The sequence below is a fragment of the Lactuca virosa genome, chromosome 8 (assembly GCF_052849685.1).
Source record: "Lactuca virosa cultivar CGN04683 chromosome 8, Lactuca_virosa_CGN04683_v6, whole genome shotgun sequence".
In the NCBI taxonomy this organism is placed as follows: domain Eukaryota; kingdom Viridiplantae; phylum Streptophyta; class Magnoliopsida; order Asterales; family Asteraceae; genus Lactuca; species Lactuca virosa.
In genome coordinates, this window is record NC_136433.1 from 6066956 (window position 1) to 6081871 (window position 14916).

Sequence of the window (14916 nt, forward strand, 5' to 3'; positions counted from 1 at the left end):
TATCAACTACTTTTTTATTAGAGAAGGTAGATTTTTATTTTTTGTTTTGTGTATCATTTGTTTTTGTGTATGTTTGTGAAGCTAGTTTGTAGTTGTTAGTGCATTAAAGCTAGAATCTAAGAACTATAATTTTTATTTATATAAAAAGGTCTGATAAAAATACGTATAAACTTTAGGAATTTTATATTATGAGTTTTTCGTTTAAAATAAATATTTTAAGTTTATATTTACAAACAAGTTTTTTAGTTCAAAGGTTTTTTTGTTTTTTTGTTTTTTAAATTTAAGTCCTTAAGTTTAATGTAAACTATAATAAACTTATTACATGTAATCATGTATAATTAAACCTTAATGTCGACTGATTTTGACAGAAACTCTATTATCAAATAATTTTACGGGTCGTATAACTAAACGAGTTTCTAGCCACATAAAAGCGATAGAATATGAAAATATAGGGGTATATTGGTAATATAACAAAAGCATCAAGATTTGTGTGTAAATCGAACAGATTCATTGAACCTGGACACAACCATTCTAAGCCTATAAAAACAAACACCCCAATCAAGGAAAGATGTACCACAACCGATTCAGTTAATTAACGCAAAATCTTTCTCTCTTTTAACCAAAACTAATGGCCCCTAGCATGGCGGATCCGTCGTTGAAAGACAACCGACCGCCGAAAATGGCGGCCCAGGAGGAGTTGTTGAGGAGGAGGAACGAGGAATTGGAAAGAGAGCTGAAGAGGAGTCTGGAAAGAGAGGAGAAGATGAAAATGGAGTTGCAGAAGACGTGGGAGAGGCTGCGCGTGGCGGAGGAAGCGGAGGAACATCTTTGTTCGCAGCTAGGAGAGCTCGAAGCCGAGGCCATGGATCAAGCGTGTGCGTACAGAGAGCGCCTGACGACGTTAATGGAACAGCTTTCGGCTGCTCAGAAGCTCATCGAATCGGCTTCCGTTCATATACCATCAATGGATTTGTAAAACGGAAAGGATTAAGGAGGTGAATGTTTTTGACTGGTGATTTTGTAAGAATATAGAGAATGTGACATGTATTAGTTATTGATGTAAATTAATCTGGAAAGGTTGTTAAACAACAAATATTGTATCTCTGAGATTGATTGTGCAAATTAATGTTTTTGATGAGATTGATTGTGAAGAACTTCGATTTTTTCTTCATTTTTGTTGTTTTACGCATGGTGGGATGACAAAAGACGAACAATTGGGTTGTTTATTCATACACAAATGCGTTTTAATTCATATGCTCGATGCGAAAGATGTTAAAAAAAAACGAAAATCAGGATGTAATCATGGCGCAAAGGAGGGATTATGGAATAAACCGAGAATATTCCCATTATCGACATTCAACAGTGCTTTCTTTCCTTGATATTAGATTAGAAAGAGTATACAATTATTCAGTTTTGTCGTTACACATATTTGTAAAAGAAAGAAACTTTTGGAAACTTTTATTAAAATAAAGAAGCATCTTTCTTTCTTTCTTTTTAATTTTTTACAACGAAGACACAACACAATGCATACATGATGAACAGGTTTTTATGCAATTAGGATATTAATGTACTTTGCTAATTTACTGTTTCTTTCATATTTAATTATTGAATGGAGTGTTTCTAGTTTTGTGAGGACAGAGTTCTTCCAGTTCTTCAGGTTGTTTTTTTTTTACTGTATCAATATCCGTTTCTCCAAGATGTTATTCACATGAATTATTATTTATGTTCTGCAAGAAATGAAGAAATTACTTTAATTGAATTTCTTTTCGCCTTTTTCAACCAAACACACGATAGTATTTCAACTCCTTAAATTTCCAAATGCATTGAATTCATATTTCCTTCATCAATTCCAATTCCTTTCAAAACAATATGTGAACCAAAAAACACCCCTATGTGATTGGAAAATAATAACAAAATAAGTTATCTACTCCGATCCACCCAACTTCTTTTTCATGTTTAAGATAGCCAACTTCTTTTTGTCTTCAAAAAGTGAGATTAAAGTATAATTTTCTATTTAGACTATTAAAAAAACTACCAACTTTTTCTGGTTTAACTACACATGTAACTGTAAGTAACTACCACTTGTGTGGAAAAGCAGACTTCTTCTTTACCTCCTCCCTACACACCAAATAACACAATAGCCAAATCTCACCATAACTATCTTAATCATATGTAGATAAAATATCAGATCTCAAGTACTATAAACTCCAAAAAACATTAGTACCTTTCAATGTGATCAAGAATGAGGAGTCTTGGTCCAGGTGGAATCCTTGCATCTTGCAGAGCACTGATTCATATATCACGAAAAATAATTATAAGAAAAATATAACAAAAAAAGAACTTCAATGTTGTCACTTGCCTATCAGTGAGCAAAGGCAAAGTGCTATCTGTTAGCAATCCTCTTTTAAAGTTCTTTTCATAATGCCCAAGACCAAGACTAGTCAACATCCCTCTCGTTTCATTATACAACAAATCTTCCGGATTTGGCTTTGAAATTTTCTCCCTTACCTGCACAACCACATACACTTAATGTGTCATATCAGAACGAGTTATATTGTGTTTGACATGCATTGTACTGGTGGAACTGAACACATCACCTTAAAAACTCCACCCTGCACAAGTGCAAAGAAAACACCAGAAGCTATTGCATTTGAAGCCTGATTAGGACCCCCCATACCACTAACCAATGAGAACATGACACCAGAACCAAAACCTGCCGCCATACTGCAATTATATACATACATGAATAAAATTTTAAACCAAAAACATCATTTTTTTTTTCTCCAACTGACTAAAGAAACAGCCTGAAAACTTTAACTATTGATGGATTCTATTATAAGAATACCTTGACTGGACATCCTCCTTGCCTCTTAATCTTCTTAAGACACAGGATATGCCTGCATTAACACCCGACATAACAGCAAAATTACGAGCCTGTGCCAATGGCCCTCCTGCAACAGCCTGTACATACAGTTAGGGTTTAGGGTTTCTATTTCATATTCAACAAGCAAGTACGTTCTTAAATCAGTAATCATAAATAAATGATTCCAGTGATACCCCAAAGTAAAACGGGTGTCTTAATTTTTCTTATCGAATTCCCCCATATCTTAAACCCTTAAAAATATGAAATTCAAATTAAGCACATAAACTACTGAAGATCGGTAGATGGTGAAGGAATTATGTAACCTGGGATTGCTGGAAGGAGGCTGTAGTCTGTAGATTAAGGGAGGTGCTTGGTGGCGGAGGGGAAAAAGAGGAGGAGACATCATTAGTAAGACCCATTAACCCACCGATCGCCGCACCTTGGAGGGCGCTGGTGACGGTGACAATGGCAGCCACGACGGGTAAAGATTGTTTAGCAAGCCAAGTCTTGAAGAGGGTCTCACATTCGTTGTATTTGGTCTCTACGTATTTGAGTGGGTTCTGGTCAACCATCACTAAAAACCCCTTCTTTTCTTCCCCCATGAATGTTTAATGCTCTCTGTTATGGAAAAGTTTACGAATTACGAGACGGGGATGATGCTTGATCGTTTTCCTTTTCTAGTTTTAGGTTAAATTGCAGGCGAATACTTTGAGGCAGAACATGGGCCAAGCCTACAAAGCCATACGAGGAAGTTATCAATAACTTCTTTTTATATTATTATATACATAATTAAAACGCAACGGGCTTCTGAAAGGTATTTCCTAAGCCGATCGAAAATGGTCCTCTACGCTCTTTCTTCGTCACCACCACGTGTTCTTCTCCGGTGTTCATTGACATAGTGCTACTCTCGTTGAAAAAAAACTGAAACCCGAATTACCCGTCCGATTTTATTGGGTATCGTGTTAATAGGTCCGGGTTAATCAGGTTTCGGGTAGGAATATCGGGTAATTGGGTTACCCGTTAATAAATCAGGTCGGATATATATATATATATATATATATAGAGAGTTATATTCCAATGAGAACATTTTTCCCGTGAGAACATTTGAGAACATTTTTTAGCCTATGAGTTCAAAAAACACGCGTGTTTGTTATTCAAATACAAATTATCCACCTAACTTCCCCCACCATATTATGTCATTCTCTCCCCACCATATTATGCCACCATGGGTGTCGGAAACCATTATTATCGCCGGAGATCAATCGATAACAACCAGAGATCTCTTCGTCACATCACCTTCAGAGGCCAGATCTCTTCGTTGCTTTCCCCCACCATATATCCTCTTACAAGATGTTGAAATGAAAGAACAACAGGTTCTAGCAACTCCTTCAAATTCGGTTTCATCTATGACTCCTTCCGTTTTACAGTATAAGAATCTATCTAAATTTTGATCTCTATGATTGTTTGTTTGATCATATTTTTTTATTATTGATGAATTTGATTTCGATAATGTGTTATTAATCGATTGATTTTAGAAAAGATATGTGTATACGCTTTAGGAACGAACGCAAGCTTTGTTTATTATCTACTGTTTCGAATTGAGAATTCGAATATGTTAATCATGTGAAATTGGCTCACGGATTTAAAAGAAATCACGACACTGATTGAGATCAGAGCTTCTTCTCGTGAAGTTGTCGCATTTTGAGAGCTATTAGACTCACAATTGTGTTGCGGAGGAAGTTAAATGCTTTTGTGATTTCATATCTTCCAAAGGTAGGTTATTTTTTACTTTTATATATCTTAACATCCATCGAATTTCAATCAATTTATTAATATCCATAATTACACACACACAATCACAATAGCTAGTAAAGTTGATATTTGTATAGATTTTTTATGAACACCAAGTGTTCGATGAAATGCCTCAATGAAAAAGTAGCATTTTATGTGAAAATCCTTAACTTTTAACCCTCATTAAGCCACGCATTAAGGCCCTTAGGTTAAATTGAATTTCATATCTTAATAGCCTAATAAGTAACCAACAATCATATAAAAAGTGATAAACTTAAGGCTTAACCATTAAGTCCTTAATAGAACACCAAAAGTGATTTAAAAGCTATTATGATCAATTTTTCCAAATCTGTCCTCCAACTTCTAAAATTCGTGTAGGTCAATAAGAACATCTAAAAATCATGAGACTTAGTTTTATGGAAATCTTAGTTTGTCTAGTTTCTTCAAACTTTGAATCACATTTTGAAATTCCAACTCCTTGAGGGGTAAAATTGGCAATTTTCTCAGGCTGGTCCATGCTGTCACAAATTTTATGCATTGTCTTGAAAAAATCATAATAAATTCATTAGAGCTCCAAATGCTAAAATTCCAAATCCTATAATTAGATATGGATGTATAGTTTCCCACATATAAAGGTACTGATGTAATTCTTAGTAGATTGGTACAGTTTATTCCAAGAGTGTTGAGTGGTCCAGAAAGTGACAACCTAAAGTTACTAACTTGTAAATTTAATATAAAATCAACCAAAAATCATTAGAATAAGATATTTATATTTCTGAAAAGATAAAAGGAGGAACTTTACTAATATTATTTTATCGAAATTTAAGAGTGCGTTGAAAGGTAAGAAAACAGATCCCCAAAAGCGTACTACAATCAAAGAGAAAATAAGAAAATATATACATAAGTTTTATAAAAGTAGTAAACCAAAGCACAAGATAAATAATGTTATAATTGTTGTGTAGGTTCTCGGAAAGAAAAATGATCCATCTTGTTCATGCTAGCTGATTTTCAAGTTCAAGGAGGTGAGTTACATTAACTCTCCTATTAAGGAGGTGAGTTACATTAAATATGTGTAATCATATGTGATTAAGTACACGATAACAACTATTGAATCGAGATCATGAAAATGATTATTGTCCACATAAATCATATGTGATTAGATACATAAAATAACATGTGGTTATGTGTAACGCCCGCGTTTCCAGGCTAGGCATTATTGTTGATGTAATAAGTCTAGGTTAACCTTTGTAACTCTTTTGAAGTATTAATGATGAAATATTTGAGTATTATGTGTTTTGTGCTTAGTTGTGTGGCTTAATTGAATTAAGAATAAAATAAGCGTCAAAATTAAAGTGTGAGATAAACCCGATATCTTTACATAAAGTTGTAGTGGTTGAAACAAGGATTCCGGAGATATAAAGAACGCCGAAATCCGAGTTATAACGAAGAAGTTATGACCTGTCGAAGTTTCGCGACAGAACCGGCACGACGCTGAATGACGTAAAATATGAATTTAAGATAGAGCGATATCTAGCCTTAGTGATCTAAACGGAAGTTGTAGAGTTCGTTAAACCGAGAGCGTGCATAAAAAGAACGCCGAAATCTGACTTCGTATGAGGAAGTTATGATTTTCTGAAGTTTCGACTTAGCGGTATGCAGCCCGAATACTCGATTTGAGATCGAGCGGTTTATAGCCGAAACAATCTTAACGAGAATTGAAGATCTCGTCGATAGTAGTCCAACGGTAAAAAGACAGACGAAAACGGACGTCGGATGAAGAAGTTATGAATTTCTAACAGAGTTTTCCTGTCCCGGCCTACTAAAAATAATATAATAAAAATATAATAAAAATAAAGTCAAAATTAGCCGACGGAGTCTAAACGAGAGTTGTAGAGCATAATCTCAACTACGCGTGCATATAAAGAACGTCGAAAACGGAGCTCGTATGCGAAAGATATGAATTTCTGAAGTTCGGGGCACGAAATCCGATCCTGTGTCAGAACTCACGACGTGAACATTGTGTGCACGACGTGAACTCAGAAAAACGTCACCTGGACTCTGTCAGACCCCACTTGTGATGACGCATGCAGTGACGATCAAGCCCCACGACGTGAGCCCTTAAAACTCACGACGTGAACCCTAAAATCTCAGCCTATAAATAGAAATCAAGGGTCAGCCGATTATGGTTGCTCCATCTCTTCTCTCCCATTCCCGATACTCTCTCTAAGCCCTATTTTAACCCCCCGAAGCCCCCGGTGTTCATCCCGAGACCCGAAGCAAGTCCCGAAGCCCGAAGATCCCGAGAAGAAAAGAGTTTCCGAGCCGAAGCTCTGCCCGCGAGAAGCCCGGTGTGTGAAGTGATCCCGGTTTCACCGATGAATACTACTTCTACAAGCCGTAGTGCTGTCCGATCATCTTCTGATCAAGTGAGTGTGTAGTTACTTCTACAAGCCGTAGTGCTGTCCGATCATCTTCTGATCAAGTGAGTGTGTAGTTACTTTCTTCTAATACATAAATACGAAGTATTTACTATGAAATATGTGTTATGTGTTTATATATTGGTGTTGATTTGAAGGGGGTACATAATCTCTTTCAAATGCACGATTTTATACAAGTATCGGTTTAACGTATTAAGTATATGTGTTATGTGAGTGTATCGATGTTATCTTCTAATCTCATAGATATGATTTATTCTCTATGAAATACGTGTTATGTTTATGTGTCTCATCTTTTATCTGGAATGTGTTTTGAATGAACATACTATACAGGTTTTAAACTATGTATAAAAATGTACATTTTATTTACTAAAATGTTGGGTAGAACATGGGTAGATAGTTGTCTTGTGATAAAAAGATGAGAGGCCTCGATGTTGTTTTTGATTTAGTCATCTAGCGGAGTTTAGATGACGACCACGGACTTTTCTAGACAGTCCTGTGGAACGCTAGCAGGCTCGCCACCTGTAGGTGTTAATGAACTTGGGTGTTCATTCGCTGTACTCCATCCCCCTCATGGTTGCCTTATTTGACATATATTGCTGGGAAACCCCCGAATGCATGTGTTGTCGCCCCGATGAAATATTCTTAGACTAGGTCCCTTATGTTAGTTGTCTTAGGGACGTAAAGTGAGAATAACGGGAATGGGTAATTGGGTTATTGTTGGTTGGTGGAATTAAATATAATTATTTATTGTTGGTTGAAAACCCTATATGCTCACCAGGCTCCCAAGCCTGACCCACTCAGTTTTCTTTGTATTACAGGTAGTGGCACCAGAGCATAAGTTGGATGACTTGTCAAGTTATTTTTGGATTATAGACCTGTTGTTATATATATAACTGTTGTAAGGTCTGTATTGTAATGTTTATGCTTTTGGTCTGTTTATCGGAACATGACATCCCGAGTTTTGTTATACAATGAAAATACATTTCTTTATGAAATGCCTTGGTAAATCTTATTTTATCATATTTCGTTTTGGGAACAAATTCCGCAACTCTTTTAATCAAAGGATTACTCTGAAATTATTTTAAAAGCATAAATTAAACCGGTCTTTTCTGGCCGTGATTTTGGGGATGTCACAGTTGGTATCAGAGCATTAGTTTAAGCGAACTAGGAATTTGTAGGATTTCTAGACTTAAACTTAGAATGCTAAGTAAAATTGTGAGATGTGTGTCTGTTATATTTTAGACACGAGCACTAGCTTATTTTAGGAAAATTGCCTAAAATGCTTTTATGTGCTAAATGTTATATGTTTGCCATATATGATATTATTTGTTCGGATCTATGGTCTGTTGCCGACCGGATCTGGAAACCTTATGTGTGTAGGATTCTAAGCGTACGTCTACGATATTAGAACTAGCATGTAAACGTTTCGGAGTGATAAGGGTGATTTGAATATCTATCGTGAATGAGGATCTAATTTCACCTTATTCGGTGTATAGATCAAAAATGGTGAGAACGAGGAGTGGAGTTGGAAATGCTGATGAAAACAGGAATCAAATACCAGTGATTGAGCAAATACATGTTGTAGCAGCAGCACCTGAGCCAATGACAATGGCTGGTGTACAAATGAGGATTCAAACAATGTTGGATCGTCAGATGGAGGAGACTAGGCGGTTACTTCAACAGAATCGTGAAGAACTGTCAATTCAAGTGGAAGAGCCCGAATTAAATGAAGGGCACTCGGAAGGAGGAAACTTCAGTGGATATGTTGGTCAAGCCAACCCACCGATAATTAGGCAGAACAACCAATATGGAAGGAATGATGGAATGGGATGCAAGTATAAGGATTTTCTGACTTGCAAACCATCGACCTTCACTGGAAAGGAGGATCCGATCGGAGTCATGGATTGGATATCAGAAATGGAGCTAGCCTTCATGACATGTGGTTGCAGAGGCAAGTTGCAAACCACTTTCGCAGTACGCTAGTTTAGGGGTAGAGCTGTTCGTTGGTGGAACACTTTAGGGAAGACCATAAGCCCTAACGAGCCACTGCAACTGACATGGGCAGAGTTCTTGGTGCAATTCAAGCACAAGTTCTGCTCGGCTCAAAATCTGTTGGAGTTGGAAAACAAGTTTCTGACATTGATGAAAAGCAGCATGTCAGTTGATGAATACACTAATAACTTCACAGACAAGATGGAATTTGCTTTGTGCATCGTCCCCGACGAGCTGACTAAAGTTGACCGGTACGCAAAGGGACTCCCATGGGAGTACGCAGTTCCAGTTCGTCAGGCACCTACTCTAGAGGCAGCTATTTGGGCTGCCAAGTCTGTTGAGGATATGATCAAGGGAAGAACCGTCAGCAAGGTTGAAGTTGGCGAGAAGAGAAAGTTTGAAGGAACTTCAGGTTCCAATAAGAAAAGTAAATTTTCGAAGTCTACTTCGAAGAAGTTTGGAGGAAAAGGAGGCGAAGCGAAATGGTGTGATAAGTGTAAGAAAAAGCACTTTGGGAAATGTAGTGAGGATGTAACTTGCTACAAGTGTGGAAAAACTGGGCATTTTGCCAATGAGTGTCCGTCCAACAAAAGGATGTGTTTTGGTTGTAATGAAGAGGGGCACATTTTGAAAGACTGTCCGAAGAAGAAGGAGGCAGTTAGGGCCAACATTCCACCAAAGCCGAAGGCGAGAGCCTTTCAGATGACACTGGAAGCTGCGAAGGATGAAGCTGATGTCGCTTCAAGTACCTTTCTCGTAAACGAATTGCCTGCCCAAATTTTATTTGATTCTGGAGCCAACTACTCCTTTATATCGCATGAATTTGGTAGAAAACTAGCTTTGCCTGTCGATAGACTAGATAATGCTTTATTAGTCGAAGTTGCTAGTGGCAAGTTTGTACCTGTTAGCCATCGTATGAAAAACATCTTAATTGACTTGAATGGGAATAAGTTTCACGAGGAATTATTGCCTATCGAACTTAATGGTTTCAACATCGTGTTGGGAATGGATTGGCTTAGCGCCAACGATGCCGAGATTTTATGCAAGAAGAAGATAGTAAAAGTAAACCCACCAGGGAAAGAGTCATTTATGGTGTATGGGGACAAAAGCAGAGTAAATTCTGGAATCATTTCGCTAATGAAAGACAGAAAGTGTTTGGCCAAGGGATGTACATCATATCTAGCATTCGTGATTGATGCTAAGAAGGAAAAGAAGGAGGTGCAGAGTATTCCAGTGGTATGTGATTATCCGGAAGTATTTCCCGAAGATCTTCCTGGATTACCACCTGATAGACAAGTGGAGTTCAGAATAGACTTGTTACCAGGAACCACGCCAATAACAAAAGCACCGTACCGACTAGCACCGACGGAGATGAAGGAGCTAATGATGCAACTTCAGGAGTTATTGGACAAAGGTTTCATTAGACCTAGTTCATCACCCTGGGGAGCTCCGGTGTTATTCGTGAAGAAGAAAGATGGAAGTATGAGAATGTGCATCGATTACAGAGAGTTGAACAAGGCAACAATAAAGAATAGATATCTGTTGCCGAGGATTGATGACCTGTTCGATCAACTACAAGGTTCAAGTTATTTTTCAAAGATCGACCTAAGGTCAGGATATCATCAGCTAAAAGTAAGAGAGCGGGATATAAAGAAGACTGCTTTCAGAACGAGATATGGACACTACGAGTTCTTGGTTATGTCATTTGGACTAACCAATGCACCAGCAGCGTTCATGGATTTAATGAACAGGGTCTGTAATCCATTCCTTGATAAATCTGTGATAGTGTTCATAGATGACATTCTGATTTACTCGAAAAGCCAAGAGGAGCATGGCAGACACTTGCGAGAAGTGTTAGAAGTCTTGAAGAAGGAGAAGCTGTATGCTAAGTTCTCCAAATGTGATTTTTGGATTCGAGAAGTCCAATTCTTGGGTCACGTGGTCAACCAAGAAGGGATAATGGTTGATCCAGCAAAGATTGAGGCTGTAATGAAGTGGGAACAACCAAAAAGTCTGACGGAGATCCGAATCTTTTTAGGATTAGTCGGATATTACCGAAGGTTTATCCAAGGCTTTTCTTCGATCGCTAGTCCATTAACAGCTTTGACCCACAAAGGAGCTACTTATGCTTGGAGTGATAAGCATAAGGAAGCATTCGAGTTGCTAAAGAAGAAGCTATGTGAAGCACCGATTCTTTCTCTACCCGACGGAGTCGAAGACTTTGCTGTATATAGCGATGCGTCAGGTGTTGGGTTGGGTTGTGTTTTGACCCAAAGAGAAAAGGTGATAGCATATGCGTCTCGACAGTTGAAAGTGCACGAAAAGAACTACCTCACTCATGATTTGGAGCTGGTTGTGGTAGTATTTGCACTAAAAATATGGAGGCATTACCTCTATGGCAAGAAGTGCAAGCTTTTCACTGATCATAAGAGTCTCCAATATCTCTTTAACCAGAAAGAATTGAATATGAGGCAACGATGCTGGCTAGAATTGCTCAAGGACTACGACTGTGAGATACTTTACCACCCCGGAAAAAGCTAATGTTGTTGCTGATGCTCTCAGTCGGAAAGTCAATGTTGAAAGAAAGAGGCCAAGAGCGTTAAGAATAGAAGTTGTCTCGACGATTGTGGAGAGTATAAAGAAAGCTCAAGAAGAAGCTTTAGAGAAGAATGACCGAAAGGAGGAACATTTGGGTAAAACGTTAGTGTTCGGTATAAACAGTCACGGACTGAAGGTGTTCCAAGATCGGATTTGGGTACCTAAGTCCGGAGGAATTAGAGATCTTCTGATGGAAGAAGCTCACAAAACCATGTACTCGATTCATCCTGGCAGCACTAAAATGTATAGGGACCTGAAACCCTACTATGGTGGCCGACGATGAAGCTTGATATAGCAAAGAATGTGGCCGAGTGTGTGACTTGTGCGAGGGTTAAGGCACAACATCAGAAACCATATAGGAGTTTAGAACCTTTGCCTGTACCCATGGGTAAATGGGAAGACATTGCCATGGATTTTGTCACTAAACTGCCTAGAACAAAGAACGGTCACGACATGATTTGGGTGGTCGTTGATCGCTTCACTAAGAGTGCACACTTCATAGCAGCCAATGAGAAATGGTCTATGGATAAGCTTGCGAATTCTTACGTAAAGGAAATTGTGAGGCTTCACAGTGTTCCGTTAACGATTGTATCGGATCGTGACAGTCGTTTCACCTCAAGGTTTTGGAAAAGTCTACAAGAGGAAATGGGTACCAAGTTGTGTTTAAGTACAGCTTACCGTCCACAAACTGATGGTCAGAGTGAAAGAACGATACAAACACTTGAAGATATGCTGAGAGCATGTACCCTGGAATTCCTAGGTAACTGGGATGAACATTTACCTTTGGTAGAATTTTCCTACAATAATAGTTTCCACTCGAGCATAAAGATGGCACCTTATCAAGCTTTGTACGGACAGAAGTGTCGTACGCCGTCTTGTTGGCTAGAGGCTGGAGAAAAGCAGTTTATGGGACCCGAGATGGTCCATCAGACTGCTGAGAAGTTGAAAGTGATCAGGGAAAGAATGTTAGCAGCTCAAGATCGTCAAAAGAGTTATGCTGACAAAAAGCGAAGACCGATGACTTTTGAAGTTGGAGATTCGGTTTTGCTTAAAGTCTCGCCGTGGAAGGGACTTATAAGATTTGGTAAAAGGGGAAAGTTGAGTCCAAGGTTTATTGGACCGTTTAAAGTTCTTCAGAGGATTGGGAACCAAGCTTACAAGCTAAAACTACCAGAAGAACTGGATGGTATTCATAACACTTTTCATGTGTGTTATTTGAGGAAGTTCACGGGAGAAGTTCCCGATATAATTCCAATTTCTGAATTGAGAATTGATGAAAACAAAAGGTTAATTGAAGAACCTGAGGCAATCGTTGACCGAAAGACTAAGAAATTGCGACGCAAGATGGTCGAATTAGTGCTTGTCCGTTGGAAACATACGAATGCCAAATCTCACCTGGGAAACGGAAAGTGACATGTTGAGTAGCTATCCGCATTTGTTTGTTGATGTGTGATTCCGGGGACGGAATCATCCTAAGGGGAGAGCATTATAACGCCCGCGTTTTCAGGCTAGGCATTATTGTTGATGTAATAAGTCTAGGTTAACCTTTGTAATTCTTTTGAAGTATTAATGATGAAATATTTGAGTATTATGTGTTTTTATGCTTAGTTGTGTGGCTTAATTGAATTATGAATAAAATAAGGGTCAAAATTAAAGTGTGAGATAAACCCGATATCTTTACATAAAGTTGTAGTGGTTGAAACAAGGATTTCGGAGATATAAAGAACGCCGAAATCCGAGTTATAACGAAGAAGTTATGACCTGTCGAAGTTTCGCGACAGAACCGGCACGATGCTGAATGACGTAAAATATGAATTTAAGATAGAGCGATATCTAGCCTTAGTGATCTAAACGGAAGTTGTAGAGTTCGTTAAACCGAGAGCGTGCATAAAAAGAATGCCCAAATCTGACTTCGTATGAGGAAGTTATGATTTTCCGAAGTTTCGACTTAGCGGTATGCAGCCCGAATACTCGATTTGAGATCGAGCGGTTTATAGCCGAAACAATCTTAACGAGAATTGAAGATCTCGTCGATAGTAGTCCAACGGTAAAAAGACAGACGAAAACGGACGTCGGATGAAGAAGTTATGAATTTCTAACAGAGTTTTCCTGTTCCGGCCTACTAAAAATAATATAATAAAAATATAATAAAAATAAAGTCAAAATTAGCCGACGGAGTCTAAACAAGAGTTGTAGAGCATAATCTCAACTACGCATGCATATAAAGAACGTCGAAAACGGAGCTCGTATGCGAAAGATATTAATTTCTTAAGTTCGGGGCACGAAATCCGATCCTGTGTCAGAACTCACGACGTGAACACTGTGTTCACGACGTGAACTCAGAAAAACGTCACCTGGACTCTGTCAGACCCCACTTGTGATGATGCATGCAGTGACGATCAAGCCCCACGACGTGAGCCCTTAAAACTCACGACGTGAACCCTGAAATCTCAGCCTATAAATAGAAATCAAGGGTCAGCCGATTATGGTTGCTCCATCTCTTCTCTCCCACTCCCGATACTCTCTCTAAGCCCTATTTTAACCCCCGAAGCCCCAGTGTTCATACCGAGACCCGAAGCAAGTCCCGAAGCCCGAAGATCCCGAGAAGAAAAGAGTTTCCGAGCCGAAGCTCTGCCCGCGAGAAGCCCGGTGTGTGAAGTGATCCCGGTTTCACCGAAGAATACTACTTCTACAAGCCGTAGTGCTGTCCGATCATCTTCTGATCAAGTGAGTGTGTAGTTACTTTCTTCTAATACATAAATACGAAGTATTTACTATGAAATACGTGTTTTGTGTTTATATATTGGTGTTGATTTGAAGGGGGTACATAATCTCTTTCAAATGCACGATTTTATACAAGTATCGGTTTAACGTATTAAGTATATGTGTTATGTGAGTGTATCGATGTTATCTTCTAATCTCATAGATATGATTTATTCTCTATGAAATACGTGTTATGTTTATGTGTCTCATCTTTTATCTGGAATGTGTTTTGAATGAACATACTATACAGGTTTTAAACTATGTATAAAAATGTATATTTTATTTACTAAAATGTTGGGTAGAACATAGGTAGAAGTTGTCTTGTGATAAAAAGATGAGAGGCCTCGATGTTGTTTTTGATTTAGTCATCTAGCGGAGTTTAGATGACGACCACGGACTTTTCTAGACAGTCCTGTGGAACGCTAGCAGGCTCGCCACCTGTAGGTGTTAATGAACTTGGGTGTTCATTCG

At 38.3% G+C, this 14916-nt stretch overlaps 1 protein-coding gene across 1 annotated transcript; it reads right to left on the reverse strand.

Moving 5' to 3' along the window:
* Nucleotides 1-1803: 1803 nt before the first annotated feature.
* On the reverse strand, nt 1804-3653 carry LOC145129042 (chloroplastic import inner membrane translocase subunit HP30-2-like). Its single transcript, XM_079063803.1, has 6 exons — nt 3187-3653; nt 2846-2961; nt 2598-2724; nt 2360-2508; nt 2225-2287; nt 1804-2118 (listed from the first exon to the last, which is right to left on the reverse strand). The coding sequence occupies exons 1-6, from the start codon at nt 3463-3465 to the stop codon at nt 2076-2078; spliced, it is 777 nt and encodes a 258-aa protein (XP_078919929.1). The 5' UTR covers nt 3466-3653; the 3' UTR covers nt 1804-2075.
* Between the last annotated feature and the right edge of the window lie 11263 nt (nt 3654-14916).

Bases quoted from the DNA above. Each gene is read 5' to 3' on its own strand.
- LOC145129042 (XM_079063803.1), bottom strand. From the start codon at position 3,465: ATGGGGGAAGAAAAGAAGGGGTTTTTAGTGATGGTTGACCAGAACCCA. The intron at 2,509-2,597 runs GTGATGTGTTCA...GTGGTTGTGCAG, and splicing joins TGCAGGGTGGAGTTTTTAAG to GTAAGGGAGAAAATTTCAAA. The intron at 2,288-2,359 runs GCAAGTGACAAC...TATATGAATCAG, and splicing joins TTGCCTTTGCTCACTGATAG to TGCTCTGCAAGATGCAAGGA.